The sequence below is a fragment of the Rhinolophus hipposideros genome (assembly GCF_964194185.1).
Source record: "Rhinolophus hipposideros genome assembly, chromosome: X".
NCBI classification, from domain to species: Eukaryota; Metazoa; Chordata; class Mammalia; order Chiroptera; family Rhinolophidae; genus Rhinolophus; species Rhinolophus hipposideros.
In genome coordinates, this window is record NC_138046.1 from 103092274 (window position 1) to 103111046 (window position 18773).

The window sequence follows — 18773 nt, forward strand, 5'->3', positions numbered from 1 at the left end:
CTGTTCTACCATTTATCTCTTAGGTTTGGAGAAGAGTAAACATACCAAGTTGATAGTGACAAATGGGCAAGATTGATGTGGGAGGTTGGGGGTGTGGAGAATAGTTGATTCACATGAAACTTTTGATATAAGCTATGACCTTGGAAACACTTGAACATTATCGGGGGGCTTGTGGTAGCCTGAAACACTAGAGGCTCCAAAATGACCTCACAGTTTAGAACATGAAACCCAGCAAAGAAGGTTATAAACTATGGGAACTGTTTTAAATCTCTGCATGGATCAAAAACTTCTTTTTAAAGATTAGGGATGCTTTTTCTGAAGTGTGAGCCATTGCTCTGATAGCACATAAACAAAGCCTATTTTCAACTTTGATTTTGTATATCAAAATTTTTAAATTATGCTCTTCCTAATGCCTTTTCTCCTTAACTGTCAGATTTCTCACCCCTTAAAAGAAGTGAAAAGGGTCCCAGCAGCCTGCAGTACATTTTCATGAAAGAAATTTGGTTTTGTTTTGAAGGGGAGATACATTTGGAAACTGTAACAGTTATGAAGGAAAAAGTGATATTCTTAAAAAAAAATGCAAATCCTTCACGATGTGTATATAAGAGTGAGTATTTAAATGGATAATTAGTGCATCTACTGCTTGCAGACATTTTAATTAAGGACACATGGAAGAATGATTCTGTTGCTTAGGAAATTTACTGTCTATTGGCACCTCCACATTCTGTATCAGACAACCTGTCTGTTCAGCTCCTGTGCTCACCTCCCAAGCTGAGTCCTATTTGGGACCCGGGCTCATCCATGTTCAGATTTTTTCTTTTTCCCTTCATCAACTTCTCTAGGATTTCTTTAATTTTCAAAGAAGGTGAAATTTCAGTTTGGTTTTTTGTTTGTTTGTTTGTTTGTTTTGTCATCCCTGACTAACCAACTTCTTCTTTATTTTCTTTGAGGACTTCCTATTAAAGGCCAAATATATATTATGAGATAGTTCTACTACTGACATAAATATAGCACTGTATCTCTGATGCAAAATTACTGGAAAAATCTCAGAATAGTATGATCGAACATAGAAACATCTTTGTTTTGCTTCCCTCTCTTTCCCCCTCTTCCCTCTTTTCCTCCCTTCCTCCTTCCCTTCTTCTTTTCCTTCCTCCCCACACACCACACATACACAAATACTTTTATTTCATTTGATTTATATATTGTTTGTTCATCTTAACTTCAGAAATTGTTGAATATTGGTTGGATAAGTTAGATAAATTGTTTAACATTTGTTTAAGTTATACCTTTGCAATAGTGTTATATTTTGCAATAACACTATTGATTAAATCATTTAATAGGTTCAATTTTCTACAGAGTCACTACTAGTTCCTCAGTAGCACCCAGTTTAGCAGTTTAAAAGCAACAAAAACATCTGCCATCAGTAACAACAATATTGATAAATGCAAAAACAATAAGGCATTTGTTATTTGGTTTTTAATTTTTTTGACTCTTGAACTTAAGCATTTAGATGACATTTTCTTCTGTTCATACTCATTCTTTAACTTAGAACACTACTGTTTCTGTTAATTTTTTTTAAAGTGTGCGTATGTATTTTAAAATACTTATATCACTTCTCATATATTAGAACTTGAGAGCATTAATGGAATTTTAAATGTCTTGGTTATTTGCTGAAGTGACAAGATGAAACAAGTTGCTTTACTTTGCTTTTAGATTATCAAAAAAAATCATACTCACATGAATCTAATAATATGTTTTATTACTACTTTTGAATTATTTTGTAATGTAACAGAAAAAGCAGTTGTTCTGAGCATTCTGCATTTGGCCAAAGGTTTCCACTACAACCTTTAACACAAAATAATTGCTGTAGACAAATGGTCAAGAGAGCAATTATAACCTTCCAGGCATCATTTCCTCAGATATAAGCTGCAAAATGACAGCATCATTAGTCATTTTCAATTATAGTCAGTCATAACCAGGGATGTTTCATTTTCCCAGCTGTTTTGTTGTTAATTAACTAGATTAAGCTGTTTAATTTTTTTTCTCAACAAGTTTGTTCTACTGCCAACATCATAACATTTCTAAAAACTTCCTTAGGGTTTATTTTTTTTGTCTGATAATTTTTAATATATTATTCACAACAGAAATGTGACTGAAGATTTATATATGGTATAGCAGGTTGAGTGATATCTCCTTGGTCAAAGCATTGCCCAATTAAATATTATAATTATGACAGTATTTAGATTTTATAAATTATCTACAGGGATATGATCTAATTTACCTGGCGTAGCTTGTTTTTTCTTGTAATATCAGAAATCAATAGAGAGATAACAGACATAAGTCAGTCCCCTCAAAATGTACAGGTCCAGTTTGACTGACATGCAGTGAGCACACTTTCCATGTCAATGATGATAGGAAAAGTTGGAAGAAGAATTACAGAAAGAATATTAGAGATTTTAATATATGAGTTGCAGAATTTCATTTTTAAAAAATACAAGTTACCTTACAACTGAGGAAAAAGTCTTAGACTATGACAGGTCGGTTGATTAAATGCTAATAACATATGCTTGAATATAAGGAGAGCCCTTACTTTCCCACTGAGACAATAAAACTTATAATAGAATTTTGAGCAACTTGTAGATATCAACATTTAGGAATATGGATGAGATTGCCAAATGTCTAATTATATTTTATTTCTTCATTGAGCATCACTACCATGTTTGAACTCTCACAGTTTATAAGATAACACACTGATTAGAAAATTGCTTTTGCCACGTTTATATTTTATGAAGTAAGTTGATTCACACTCTTCATGTGTATATTCCAGAATTTTAGGGGTCACCATCTTCCTCCTAAGTTACGTGGAATATGGCATTGTTTGAATCACCCATAAGATGCCATTAAAGCTCTCTGTCCAAAGACAATTAGGAGCATACCAATAATCAAAAACTTAGGATTCTTTAGCTCACTGCAGCAAGGGAGAAAGCTTCCCAAAGACACCGTGGAGCATCTCAATAAGAGGGCATTGGAAAGAGCTGCTCACAGAGTTTGGCTGGCTAGATGATTCTAAGGAGAAATTAGGAACGTGGAAGCCATTTCTGGATTAGATGCTATCAAACAGTCAGTGTGGTTCCCTTTTCTCCACATCCTCGCCAACACTTGGTTTTTGATTTACTGATGCAGCCATTCTTTTTTTTTCTAATTTGTTTCAGGTGTACAAAACAATAGACATTTACACCCCTCACAAAGTGACAATCCCCTCCCCCAATCTACTACTCCTCTGACATTGTATATAACTGTTACAATTCCATTGACTCTATTCTCTATGCTGTACTCCATATCCTGTGACTATATATATATAAATAATAGTTGACATTCAGTATTATTCTGCTTCAGCTTCAGGTGTATAGCACAGTTGATGACAACCATTCTGATGAGTGTGAGGTGATAGCTCATTGTGGTTTCAATTTGCATTTCTCTGATGATTAGTGACATTGAGCATCTTCTCATATGTCTATTGGCCAACTGTATGTCCTCTTTGGAGAAATGTCTATTCAGGTCCTCTGCCCATTTTTTAAATTGGCTTGTTTGAATTTAAATGGCTTAATTGGCTTGGTGGGAACCCTCATGCACTGTTGATGGGATTGCAAGTTGGTGCAGCCACAATGGAAAACAGTTTGGGGATTCCTCAAAAAATTAAAAATAGAACTACCTTATGACGCAGTAATTCCAGTTCTAGATATTTAGCCAAAGAAATCCAGAACACAAATTTGAAAAGATATATGCACCCCTATGTTTACTGCAGAGCTATCTATGATAGTCAAGATACGGATGCAGCCTAAGTGCCCATCAATAGATGATTGGATAAAGAAGATGTGGTACATTTATACAATGGAGTATTACTCTGCCATAAAAAAATGAAATCTTTTCATTTGCAACAACATGGATGAACCTACAGGGTAATATGCTAAATGAAATAAATCAGACAGAGAAAGACAAATGCCACATGATCTCACTTATACGTGGAATCTAAGGAACAAAATAAACATCCAGAAAAAAAAAAAACAGCAACAGACTCATAGATAGAGAACAAACTGATGATTAGCAGATGGGAAGGAGATTTAGGGGGCTGGGTGAAAAAGGTGAAGGAATTAAGTACAAATTGTGAGTTACAAAATACTCACAGGGATGTGTGATTACTACAGCATAGTGTGAATAGTATAGCATAGGGAATGCGGTCAATAATATTGTAATAACTATGTATAGAGCCAAGTGAGTACTAGACTAATTGGGATATGACTTCATAAATTATATGAATGTCTAACCACTATGCTATACAGCTGAAACTAATACAATATTGAATGTCAACTGTCATTGAAAAATAAAATAAATAAAATTTAAAATTAAGTAAAGACACAATGTGGTGATCAGGTGTCTTAATTTTTATCTAGAAGGTGAGGGGATTAAAGCAGGGAAGAGCTGTCACTGTCAAAGAACAGTGCCTCATATTAGTCATTTTTCTTATGGCAGAGTGGCCTTGTCTTTGTCTCATTTCAAACTTGGCTCTGGGGTAGCCTTATCTCTAGCTTGTTTATTTTCTGTGACTTTTTTTTGTGTTCATTTGGGACCCTCATGCCTAGCTAGCTGCCACTTACCAGTGGGCCGTTTTTCACTTCCTCAATGGAATTTTTATCCCCAACCTCACTGCCCATTCACAAAATATTAGGAGAGAGAAACTTCTCATTTTTCTTAGATATACATTATTTATCACCCCATCAAAATATACTGTTTTTAAAAGACTTGTTTACAATGGCATTCACCACTGTTAAGTGTGAGGTTATACCCTAGGAATAACTGCTAATGATTTATCAACTTTATCTTCTTTTTTTTCAATTATCCAATTATGTCAGATGACTTTCATAAGCATCCCAAAATTCACATCTCTTGAGGTTATTTCAGGCTACTGTGCAACTTTGTTTTTCAAAATAAAACAATTGAGATAAAAAAGACATAAAATTCTAAAAGGAGTTGACTCCTTTCTAAGGAAATATTTGCAGGTAAAGTTTCAATTTAGACTTACTCAGTAGCTCATGCTGGAACTAGGCAAGCATTTTATATATTTGACTTTCACCTCTGGTCTGCAGTTGTATTTAATTGCACTTATAGAGACATAGATGTTTCACTTACAGTATTCACATGCATGTCTGTGTATAAACAGCCATAGGTGGATTCATGTATTCATGTGACAGATAATTACATGCCAAACATTGATACAAGAGACAAATACAAGATTTTTAAATCTTGGAAATCCGAAACTCAAGAAATTAAAATGTGTATTCCATTTTAAATTTAAAAAGGAAAGCTAGATTCAGAAGTCATTTTTTCTGATAATTAATTACTGCTCTTCATAAAGAAGAAATTTCACGTTGTTTGATATAATTGTACTAACATTTAATGACCACTTCCAAGCAAATTTTATACAATAGAAAATAATGGTCAGCTGCAAAAGTCGCCAATCATGAAACTAAGTTGGCCATTAAAAAACAAAAAGATCTCAAAGCTTCTCCCTTTGGGTAAAATATGAGTCCACTATGATTGTTGAGTTTTGAGCTCTTGTGAGGAAAGCTGGGGATTTGCAATTTACTTAGCACATTCAATGTTTTTTTTCTATATTTAAATGTGTTGCAAATGCTTTATTTTTTAATGTTTTTTTGAATTTTCAATTACAGTTGACATACAATGTTATATTAGTTTCAGATTTGCAATATAATAATTAGACTTGTATATAACTTACCAAGTTATCATGCCAGTAAGTCTAGTACCCACCTGACACCATACATAGTTATTACAATATTATTGAACATATTCCCTATGCTGTACTTTACATCCTTGTGATTATTTTGTAACTACCAATCTGTACTTCTTAATCCCTCCCCCATTTTCACCCAGCCCCCTAAGTCCCCTCCCACCTGGAGATCTTCACTTTGTTCTCTGTATCTGTGAGTTTGTTTCTGTTTTGTTTGTTCATTTATTTTGTTTGTTTAGATTCCACATATAAGTGAAATCATATTCAAAGTTTTAAAATTCTGGAAATCTAATCAAGAATAGGACTTGCTTTGGGGAACTTATTCAATAGTGTTTGGGGATTTTGTTGGGTGTCCGATGGACATGTGTCCTGTTTGGGAGACCACCTCAGGGATGCTGTGGATGCCTGGTCATGGCATTGTACACCAGAGACTGGACATTAATGAATGCCAACTATTATTTTATGTGTATAATGTGATGGCTCGGTGTGAGGTCGGGGTCGTGGTGGATGTGGGGAGGGGGTTCACGGTGTGAGGGATGTAAAAATAAAATAAAATAAAATAAAACTATAAAAAAAGAAAAAAAAAGAATAGGACTTGATAACTATTACCCCACTGATTTTATATTTAAAGATGTTGGAATTTAGACATATATTTGGTTTCCTTAAATTCGGTTAAAGATAATTGACCTGATTAGCGAATCATTACCTTTTACAGATTTTTGTTGAGCACTGCGTAAAGTTTATCATGTAAAGAATGCTGCATTAGTTGCTGCAGCCAAACATTTCTGCTACCTGAAACAACTGTACAGCCTAACAGAAGAAAATGAAAGAATACAAAATATGGGTGCACGTCAGAGGACCAAAATGCAAAACAAAACCAAACAAAAAAGAACTTTCATAATCCATAAATAATCAACTTCACCTCTAAAGTACAACAGACATTTGAAATTGCAAGACTGTTTTTGTGACCACCTGAATGAAAATCTATAGCCATTTTATGTGATGTTATTTGTTAATAATTATGACAGTTTTCAGAATGTACAATTCTGAGCTTACTGCGTTTTTGACAGTTTGCAGTATCCTCGGATGTTTATGGTACATTCAAGGTACTACTTACTTTTTCAAATCTCTGCATTTGAAATTACAGTAACACTTACTTTACCCATCTAGAAATAACAGTGGGCAAGATAATACTTGAATAAATGAACAGAATGTTCAGAGTTTAGGTATTAATAAAAGGAAATTAAGTATATAAACGTTATTTTCAGCGTAACCAAAACCTAGTCCTTTAAGCATTGAAATATTTTCATTTTAACTATTTCAGTGAAAATTTTTATTGACTGTCTTCTGTTTTGCTTCATTAAACAGGCATAATAACGAACCAACAATTTTATAGTACTTTATAGTTCACAGAGTTCTTTTCACATAAAATATCTCATTTAGTTTCTCCAACAAAGCTATGAGTTAGATGGTAGTGTTTTATCCATGTTTCAAGGAGGATAAATCTGAGTGACCTATCTGATTTGCCAACAATCCCACAACCAGTAGTAATGAGTTAGGACCGAAATCCAGGACTTCTGATTCGAAAACACAATGTAATGTAAACTTTTCCTAATTTTCAGGGGCGTCATTATCAGCATCAGTTGTTGATTTATTTAATTATATAATGATGCACATGGAATATGAAGTTCAATGCGGATCACTCCTTCTTCCGTTGAGACTCAGATGAAGTAGTTAATTTGCTTTTAGAAACAAGATAAATGCATACCTTTAAATATTAGACTCAGACTCAAGGCAGTGAGATGCTTACAGTATCAGAAGAAAGTAGAACCTAAGCCAACTGTAAGGAACAGCAAACTCCATCTCTCCTCACCCCCTCACTCTGGAGCCATATGCGTATTTGGTAGAATAGTGGGCAGATCACAGCAGGAGTTAAATCAATCTCTAATCAGTATCTGTCTCTCTCTGTCTCTATCTCTCAGCAAATATACATGTAAGTGACTTCCTGTAAGTTAAATAATATATGATGATACTTCATCACATGAGGTACTGTTATCCCTTCGATAAATGACAAAGATCACTGCATTTTCTAGTTATCTGCTTTTGTGTTTATGATCTTCTCCCTATTATCTATCCTTTGGTTATCAGCATGCTTACTGCTACTTGCTCTTAATATTCTGTCCATGAGAAGTGACTGCAACTTTGGAGGAGAATCAAGAGACCAAATATACGTTAATTCACTGGTCTTTTGTAATATTTAATTTTCAGTGTTTAGCTCTCATGTCAGAATGGAAGAATATCTTCCATATGGCATGATTTTCAATGGTGGTTTTCCTCACTTATCAGAGGCATGTTTTGTTTGCTTTTGGATTCAAGGCTGTTGTTTACATAAATAAAAAGAGTTACATTCAACGGTATGATAGTTAATGTTTAACAACACGCACTGTGGGGGGAAAAATTAAAAGCCTAGATTTGGCATAACGTTAGACACAATACACATAAATAACTTTAAGAGCATAATGACAGTTATATTAGGAAGTGATAAATTTTCAGTATTTATGCCTTTGACAGCTTTTCAACACAATTACCATGTTTCCCCGAAAATAAGACCTAGCCTTATAATAAGGACCATCAGCTCTAATGCGTCTTTTGGAGCAAAAATTAATATAAGACCCAGTCTTATTTTTATTTTACTCTTCACTATAATATAAGCTTGGGTCTTATACTAATTTGTATTTATAATTAGATTATATATTTAATTTTTATTGTAATTATAATATACGACCGTTCTTATATTAATTTTTGCTCCAAAAGACACATTAGAGCTGATGGTCCAGCTAGGTCTTATTTTCGGGGAAACACGGTAACTCCTATAGAAAATCATTTAAGGGCCTATTTTCTTACTTCTGTCAAGGATGGTGCACATCTAGCCCATTGTAGATGCTTAGGTAACTCATTAGGTATAATGGGCACCTTAAGCTTGGTTTTGGATGTCGCATCAGCATCAACTGGAAAATTGTTAGAAATGCCAGTTCCTGGCCCTCAGCCCTAAGACCTGCTGACTCTAGAAGGCCTCTCGGTGATTCTGATGATCCCTAAGACTGAGACCTACCATTCCATGGTATTAGGGTTCATCTTCCCCCACCCCCAATCCATTGAGAAGTTTTGCCCTAGGACATTAAGGCCTCTGCTTCCAGCCAGTGGGAAAGGAAAGGCTTTTTAAAAGCCTCAGCCCAGAACTGACAGATGGTACTTCTACTCATATTATATTGGCAATAAGTATAGTCATACCCCCTTATCCAGTTTCGCTTTTCACGGTTTCAGTTACCCATGGTCAATTGTGATCCAAAAGTATTAAATGGAAAATTGCAGAAATAAACAATTTGTCAGTTTTAAATTCTGCACTACCTTGAGTAACGTGATGAAATCTCATGCCATCCTGCTCTGTCCTGCCCAGGATGTGAATCATCCCTTTGTCCAGTGTACTTACACTGTATATGCTCCCCACCCATTAGTCACTTAGTAACCCTTGGTTATCGGGTTGACTGTCGCAATATCACAGTGCTTGTGTTCGAGTAACCCTTATTTTACTTAATAATGGCCTAAAGCCATTCACATAACTTTTATTACAGCACATGGTTATAATTGTTCTATTTTATTATTGTTGTTGTTAATCTCTTACTGTACCTAATCTATAAATGAAACTTCACTATAGGTATGTACATATAGGAAAGACATAGTATATATAGGATTTGGTACAATCCATGCTTTCAGACATCCACTGGGGGTCTTGGAACATATCTCCTGTGGATGAGGTGGGACTGCCGTAATCCTATGGCTAGCCAATGGAGTACTGCTGCCAGCTTGCCTCTGCTCATGAGGACCTACTGTCAAATTTTCAGGCATTTTGTGAGCCACTTGATAACTTGAAAGTAGCTATGGTGGAAGTATTTACACCACATAAATTGGCAAATATTAAAATCAGGGTGTTCCCTCCCACCCCGCCCCAGAGAGCAGTTATTAAATGTACACCAGCAGGAAGCTACTGACCTATACAGACTTGGGTGACTCCACTGGGAGTTCTGCAGCTTAAATGGCTCTTCAAAATTGTCCCACTTTGAGCTACATTGAGCTTGTATACCCTCATCTTGAATGAGGGCTGGGAAGGACATGCCCTTGGGCAAGGCAGCTGTGTGCAACTGCGATAGTCCCTGAAGAGACGGACCACTGAAGGAGGTCTACTGACATCTTTTACACCACTTGAGACAAGAATCCGTCCTTGATGTGGACGCTGAGTGCCATATCCCCATGTGTAGCACAGCCCCTCCTTCCAGGAGATTCTAAGATAATTGATCTGCGGTGAACCAGGATATCAGGATATATTTAATGTTCTCTGGATAATCTGCATATGCAGACATGCTCGATACTGTTTCAGAGTGAAGCCACTTGCTGAGATGACCCTGTTTTTTTGTTTTCTTTGCTTTGCTTTTATTAATGTCTGTACTCTACTTCCTTTAAATGTAATTGTGCCTGGAGCAAGAGCCTGTATGCAGCAATCGCTGACTATTTATAGGCTGGTTGGCTAAAATAATTACGATTCCTCTGAAAGGAATTCTACCTAGAAACATTCACTGAGAAGTGAAATACAGTAAAAATACAATAATGTATTCACAAAATGAATTAATAACTTCATGAATTAGTTATCTTCAAGATGTCAATCAAATAAATAACAGGTGTGCTTTTTTTCTATTAAAGAGGAAGTTAGAAGATCTGAGCTCTGAGTGGAAGGTGGTAACCCATTTACTTCAAGAGCTGAGGGCAAAGCAGCCTGGCCCAGCTCCTGGACTCACGACTGTTGTAGCCTGTAAGTATTCTGAATCCCATTGTCTTTCTCTGTAGCCATTTGCTCAACAGCACAATAGTGAGGTGATCTCTGGGTGAAAGGGAAAATTTGTTGCAATTCTGAAAATTTGAATAAACCTTTGTGCTATTTACTATACAAAATGTCTTAAAGTAGGTTCCTTGGAAACAGACTCTGATTCAGAGTGTTGGATGACAAAAGTATATAGGAGTGTGTTTTCTGGAGATGTACCTATGATGAGGAAAGGCACACGGGAGTAGACAGCGTACGAGGCTGAAGGGTGATTTGATTGCAGCAGAGGCCTCAGCACATTTCACGGGAGCCTTAGGGCCTTGCTGCTCTGCAGAGCTGTCCTGAATTGCAGAGGAGAGGGCCTGGTCTGTGTATTCCTGAAGCAGCCAGTCATTGCTCATGGGCTGCACCCTGGGACAAAATGGAGACGTCCGAAGTATTTTCTGAGCAACAAATGAATAAGACAACAAACAAACAAAAACTCATAGACACAGACAACAGCTTAGTGGTTACCAGAGGGTAAGGAGGGTGGGGTGGTAGATGAGGGTAAAACGGGATCAAATATATGGTGATGGAAGGAGAACTGACTCTGGGTGATGAACACAGAATGTGATATATAGATAATATATTACAGAATTGTGCACCTGAAATCTATATAATGTTACTAATCAATGTCACCCCAATAAACTTAAGAAAAAAAGAAGTGTTTTCTGGGGTCAAGGGCAGTTGGTAGTAAGGAACAACGCTAACAACCAATACTCCCAGCAGCAGGGATGGCTGTGTTGTCCCTTGAAGAGGGCATTAGGTCGGAGCGCCAGAGTCCCCACTAGCACTAAATACATGAGGAATTGAGCTCAGTGAATCCTACATCATTGAAGTATAAACATTGCACTTCAAATGTGCCTGTACGAATCCCTGAAACCACAGAAACACAGTCCTCCTAGCACCTCCCCCTGTCCCGTTTGAAAACAATTTTGAAAGGTCTTTCATTTTGAGTTCAAGAAAAAGAAAAATGGGCCGTGACTACCACAGACCTGGGGGAGAAATGTTGCTTCATGTAGCTATAGTTTCAATGTTTATTTTTACTACATATTTTCAGTCTATTTTATTTCTATTCACTTGTTAGTAGAAGATATGCATACAGTCTCACGGCAGTGTTAACCCTGGCTCAGGTGAAAGGAGCCCAAAAATGTCTTTGCTGTACCAGTTCTATAATTAGGCAGAACTAGAAAACATCTTTGTTTTGTTGTTGTTGTTGTTTTGCCTTGTCTACTTTCCAATGATCAAATAATTTAAGTATTAAAGCATGGTGGCTGGTTCATCAGGTAAAGATGATTGTTATTTTCTATCAAGTAGAACTATACCACATTGGAAAAACCAGGATAGCACAATGATAATTCAGTAGAAAGCACAAATAGTTCTTGGATTAAAAGAGGCCATACGATCTGGGGACAGTGTCTCATGCCGCCTGGGGTATCTGGGCAGTCATCAGAATTATACTTAATGACACTGGTGACTTGAAAAAGATGTTTAAGCATTCTTTTATTTATTTTTTATGTCAATCTGGAACACTAAAATTGCTGGATTAGGGTATGTAGTCAACTAATTATACCAGGTTTATTTGTTTTTATGAACTGTAGTTTTTGGTTTCCTCAGCACATATGCCCAGTTTGTCCCTATCTAATTATTTATTTGTATTTATTCTCTAGCTTTCTCTCATTTGTTCAGCCTCAAACTCTCTAACTTTGTAAAGAGATTGGGTTCCAATGATTTGTTTATAAGTTTGTTGAACTCGGAACATAATTATGGGTCTATGTCCTTATTTAAGCCACTTTACTCCTGGTGGAAAGGTTACAAAGCCCAAGCACAGAAATCTGTTTCACCTGTAAAGTACCTAAATGTGACAATAATGTTTCTAATGGCAAATGCACTCAAAATTCCAGTTTTGATTTCTAGCAACATATATAAGATAAGTTCCTCCCTCCATGAAACATATATTCTGATTGGAAGAAAAAGATGCTGAGCTAATAAAGAAAAAAGTATGTATTGTCTTGATATTGTTAAGTGTTATAGAGTGTAGTTCACAGATTGATGTCAGAGGGGCACTTAGAAATGCAGTCTCAGGCCCCACCCCAGACCCAGTGAATCAGAATCTGCATTTGAATAGGATGCCCACGTGATTTGTGCACACTGACGTTTGAGAAACAGTTATGAAGAACAGGAAAACAGGAGAAGAAGCAAAGGGGAGTCGGAATGAGGACAAAACTGTTTGGTCAGGTTACCTTTTCTATGGAGAACATCAGAAAGCTGTTGGAAATGAGGAAATAAGCCATGTGTATGTCTGGGGGAAAGCATTCCGGGAAGAGTGGGAAGAAACACAGTGAAGGCCTTGAAGTGAAGCAAGTTGGAGGAATGTCAAGCAGACCGTGAAGATGAGAGCAGAGGACAAGGAAATGTGTGGCCGAAGCAGGGGAAGACATCTTTCATAGCTCCTGCCGCACTCTCCTCTCCCCGACCTAAGAGTCTCATCTCCCCCTGCTACCCCTTGCCTTCATCCTACTGCCTCCACATTGCTGCCAGTATGGAGCCTCTGGGAATGGTCTCAGCTCTCAGACACTCGTGATAGCTGGGAGCTTTCAGGCCAGAGCTGGAGAAGAAGTGAGGGGGAAAGGAATTTTCTCAAAACGGGTTTTTCATCCCATATAGCCAACTGACCAGAGCTGGGCATAAAGTAAAAAATGTTAAATGCACAAACGTTGAATGAAAAGAATCAATAGAAATTCAAGTCGATCCAGAGCTACTTTTTTTTTAAATTAAAGTTTATTGGGGTGAAAATTGTTAGTAAAGTTACATAGATTTCAGGTGTACAATTCTGTAATACATCATCTATAAATCCCATTGTGTGTTCACCACCCAGAGTCAGTTCTCCTTCCATCACCATATATTTGATCCCCTTTACCCTCATCTACTAACTTCCTCCCCCCTTGCCCACTGGCAACCACTAAATTATTGTCTGTGTCTATGATTTTTTAGAACAAGACAAACAAATGAGAAACAGAGCTACTGTTATTTAAAAAGAAAAAAACATTCTTTTTTTTTCTGTAACATGGTGGTTTAAACATCAGAATTAAGAATTGCTTATATCCCTGACTTCCAGGAAGTTAATCTGAAATAAATACAGTATAAAAAAGGAAAATCTAATTTGCAATATGGCTCTGATATGATTATTTCATGTACTGTATTGTAATACAATATCATTTATAAGTCATCATAGGAAGCTTTTTCCCATTGTACTCCTACTATTGTGCTGGCTACTTCTACATATGTGTCTTTAACATCAAAATAATTGCAAACTACATACGGTTATAAGCAACTTTTTTTTTAAGGTAAGGATCCCAAGACTTGGAGGGGAAATAGCTAGATTAAGGCCACACAGCTTGGAAGAAAGAGAGCCAGGATTCCAATCCAAGTGTGTCAGGTTCCAAAGCCTGTGTTTTGTTGTGTTTTGTTTTTGCTGTGCCTTGCACTATCTCTCTGTCCAAGAACCTAATGGAAATTGGAGATATGGAGGCAGCTAGCCAGTAGTTAATGTTATTTAACTCAATCTCGGGTGTACGTGCAGTAAAAGTGAGATATGTGTCTGTGTCTTTTCTACTTAAGGAGTAAAAGAAACCAGTTTACTCTGTTTGAATTTCTTAGTATTATAGAACTTTGAATCTCTTAGAATTATAGAACTCTGAACCTAGAATAATCATTGAAACTGTCTTCTGGTTGAATATTCTTGTTTTGTTTATGTGGAAACTGAGGCCCAAAGATCTTTTTAAAAAATACTAAACCAAGCTCCCTTGTGGCTTCTTACTTGTATAATATGATGAGGATGAGATGGTCCTATGTGAGCTGTGCAAATTGTTTCAATTTACAGGACAAATAGGCATGCTGGGAAAAAAACTTTTTTTTGCAATTATTGTTGCTTGGATACCTGAATGTATCAGTTATCTGTCTCTGCATAAAATCACCCCAAATGTCATGGCTTAAAACAAAAGTTATTTCATTGCTTGTGATTCTTTGGGTCTGCATTTTGGGCTGGGATTGGCTGGATAATTATTCTGAAGGTCTTGGTAGGGGTCGTTCACACGCATGCAGTTATCCGGCAACACAACAGGAGCTAGAATGGTCTAGAATAGACTGGCTCAGATATGTGACAGCTTCCTGTTGACTGGAGAACCTTGGTTCCTCACGACCTCTCATCCTCCAGGGGGTTGGACTGAGCTTCATGAGCTGGCATTCTCAGGACACTGTTTCAAGAGCGTAAAAGTGGGAGCCACAGGACCTCTTGACGCCTAGACCCTAGAATTCATACAACATCACTTCTGCTGTATTCTGTGTGTCAAAGCAAGTTGTAAGGCCAGCCCAGATTCAAGGGGTGGAGAAATAGACTTCACCTCTTAAAGGGAGAATCTGCAGTGTCATAGCACAGGGACCTATGTAGAGGAGGATGGGAACCTTTCTTGTGGCCTTCTTTACACTCAAACCACTACACTGGGGAAAAGGGTGAGGGAAGCAGAGATGAAAGTGTTGGTCTGTGTCCAGTGTCCTATGTCAGTGGTTCTCCAACTTGACCATATATTAAAATCACCCATTTCTTATTAAAGCACAGATTGTTGAGCTTCAACCCAGAGTTACTGATTCAGTAGATCTGGGGTGGGGCCTGAGAATTTGCATCTCTAAAAAGTCGCCAAGTGATGCTGATGACACTGATTCTGGGACTGCACTTTAAGAATGGTTGCCATTGGCCTATGGTGACTGGGGAAGGAGTGCATCCCTACTCCTGCATGCAGCATGGAGTAGAATTGGAGTGAAATCCAGTACTGTGGATGCCAAAGGGAAATCCATGGTATTTTAGCACCACCGCCATTCCTCTCCCCTCCTCCACCAGGACTTGGGAGCTTGGAAGTTCAAGTAGATGGACAGCACACCAAGCCTAGGCAGTGTCTGCCTAGCAAAGCAGCTCAAAGACCTGTGGAGAGAATAGCCATGCTTCTTTGAAGCTCCCCTAGAGCTTCTCAGAAACATTTAGGTAGATAGGACTTTACATGGGACTGAAGGCCTGCATGGCAGATGGAGGCAAAGAGCCAGCAAATCTGGTTGTAAATGTCAGTGTGAATCCTTTCTTAACCACAAGCTGCTGGGTCTGGGAACATTCACATTCCACAATGCCCAGTTTAGCGTTTTCAAAAGAAATTGCATATATTCATTGAACATAATATGAAGACTCCAAATCAAGATATCGGAGTTCTTCAAATGTCCCCGAGTAATAACTCTGAAATGAATGAACACTGTATAGATAGACACATAGCAGTGCCAGTTAATAGAGGTTTCTAGTTGATTAAACACTGATAAAACCACCTCTTCCTGTAATTAATTTTGGAGAGAGCAAGTCTCAAGTGTAATTAGGAAAGTGCTGCATTGGAGGTCAAGAAGCCTAAATTCTAATCTCAGCTGTACTATCAACTAGATAAGGGATCAACGCACTTTTTTCGTAAAGAGCCGGATAGTAAATATCTTCAGCTTTGTGGGTCATGCAATTTCCTTTGGTATTGTATTCTAAAAGTGGCCATACCGTACACAGAATGTAAATAAACAGGCAAGATTGTGTTCCAACAACACTTTACTTACAAAAACCAGGAGGTGGATGGTGGGTGGAAGTTGGCCCTTTATGTCCTACCCTCATCGCCTCAGCACTAATCCTTCCTGTAAACCTGAGCCTTCTAAATTCAAGTAGCTGTGACTCTGCCCAGCAGCTTACTTTCTCTGGTCACAGGAGCAGCTCACCCACTTGCAGAGCAGGTTAGAAGTGCTGGGGAGGAAACATTCCTGGAGCAGCACTCAACCACTGATGGACAGGAATTGATGGATAAATATCCCATCTTCACTCCTGTAGGACAACTCAGAGGCATGTTCCACACGAGAGGTCTCCAGTGGGGTGAGCCCCAGTTGCCCACAGCGATAATCTGTTAGCATGCCCAGTGTAGACTTCCTTTCCATTCCTATTCATCTCCTTACTCTTCCACCACAGCTTTCTGATATCATCTACCAATCAAATTACTTGTACTTAAGTCCTTGTCTCTTAGCGTCTACTTCTGGGTGAAGCTAAATTAATACAAGTCTTAGAATTAGTGTCATGGTAATACCTTTTGAATGAGTTGTGTTATGATTCCCATTTTGCAGATGAGAAAACCAAGGGTCAGAAAGATTAAATGATTTGTCCAAGGTGGACTCTGTGATTCCAAAGCTTACGCTATTCATCAAAACGCCATGTCTCAAGCAGTGATTTATTTGTCTTCATTTGAATTTTTGAAGGCTATACTTAAATATCAAATACTCACACAGAAGGTTATTCATACATTTATTATTTGAACTTCACTTGCCTCTCTAGAGTTGAATAAAGCATTCTAAGGCTATTTCAATGATACTTGAAATGTCTAGGCAGTTTGATAAAAACATGAGGTTAATTGGAGTTTAAATATCTTGGCACTACTATTTATTTGTTTGATTTAAATTGCGAGGACACAATTAATTTATTGTGAAAATGGCCTTTGTTTATCTGCAGTGATCATGAGAGAAAGAAGGAAGGAAGCTATCAATTCTTCCGTCCCTTTGGGGTCCCCATCTTTCTCAGAAACACAAGGAGAGGTGCCACTGTTGGCGAGGTGTGATTTTTCCCCTCCTACCCCTCTAGAGTGCTTATGGCTGGACTAATAATAAAATTGACACAAGGCCAGATGAACAGGAGAAAAAGACCAATTTAATACATGAACTAGTCCAGCTTTTTGTATTTTTTTGACAAAGAAACAATAAATTTGTAAAGAATTGACAGTTCCAAGAAACTTAGGTTTGGGTGCTCATTTGTAAAGAATCCAAGCAGAAAGAGAACTTGGGTAGTAAATTAGTAAGTAAGTAGATAGAAGATAGATAGATAGATAGATAGATAGATAGATAGATAGATAGATAGATAGATAGATAGATAGATAAAATAAGGTTTCTCTATACAGGATTCTAGGCTCTGGATTCCTTCACTCTAACCAAAACAGTCCTTCTCAGCCCCTGTAGAACAAGGAGGGCACCTTTCACAGAGATTTATTTTCCTGCATTCAAGGAGACAAGGGAGGGTCAACGCACCCTTCTCGCACTGGCTGTTTTGCAAGTAAGTCTAATTTCATCAGTATCCCATTGTGTGTTTTGGGGGCAGCCTGCCCTGGGCTCCGACACTCCCCATCTCCTTTCCAGTTTCATCTATGTTGCCTACTGTCGATTCTGTTTCAGCTGAAGCTTTCGGATAAGTCACATCAGTTTCAATGGAGCGAAGTCTTTCTCTGACTCATTAACAGATGATTACTCGACTGAAAACACCCAGGACATGGCTATACCATCATTGGTTTTATACCTAAAACCTCTAAACCAGAGGTGTCCAAACTTTTCTCAACGTTTTTCACCAAGGGCCATATGAGGTAAAATATGCCTCACCTGGTTTATTTAAGTAAACTAAATATATTTTTGGAATTTCCTGCTGGCCAATTAAAAATGGATTGTGGGCCACAGTTTGGACACCCCTACTCTAAACCTTAAAAACTTTCTCAAAGTCTAATACCGTGTTTCCCCAAAAATAAGACCTAGTCAGACCATCAGCTCTAATGCATCTTTTGGAACAAAAATTAATGTTAAGACCCGGTATTACATTATATTGTATTATATTATATCATATCATATTATATAAGACCCGGTCATAATATAATATAATATAATATAATATAATGTAATGTAATGTAATGTAATGTAATATAATATAATACTGGGTCTTATATTAATTTTTGCTCCAAAAGACACGTTAGAGCTGATTGTTTGGCTCATTCTTATTTTTGTGGAAACACAGTACACTAGGAGTAAGATTTTGTACCAAAATACATGAAGTCCCCTAATCAATGCTAATAACAGGATAAGGAATGGATTTTAGACCCTCCCCAGGATATTTCAAAGCCCTGAGTAGCTACAGAGACCCTCCAACTTTTGGCAGTAATAAATTAATCGATTAATTAA

At 37.3% G+C, this 18773-nt stretch overlaps 1 protein-coding gene across 1 annotated transcript in view; it reads left to right on the forward strand.

The window, feature by feature from the left end:
- Positions 1-18773, forward strand: part of DMD (dystrophin) — a 2022175-nt gene that overhangs the window by 1312589 nt on the left and 690813 nt on the right. Inside the window, exon 50 of the mRNA XM_081043053.1 lies at positions 10562-10670. Coding sequence (XP_080899179.1) covers positions 10562-10670 — 109 coding nt within the window. The remainder of the gene's footprint in view (positions 1-10561; positions 10671-18773) is intronic.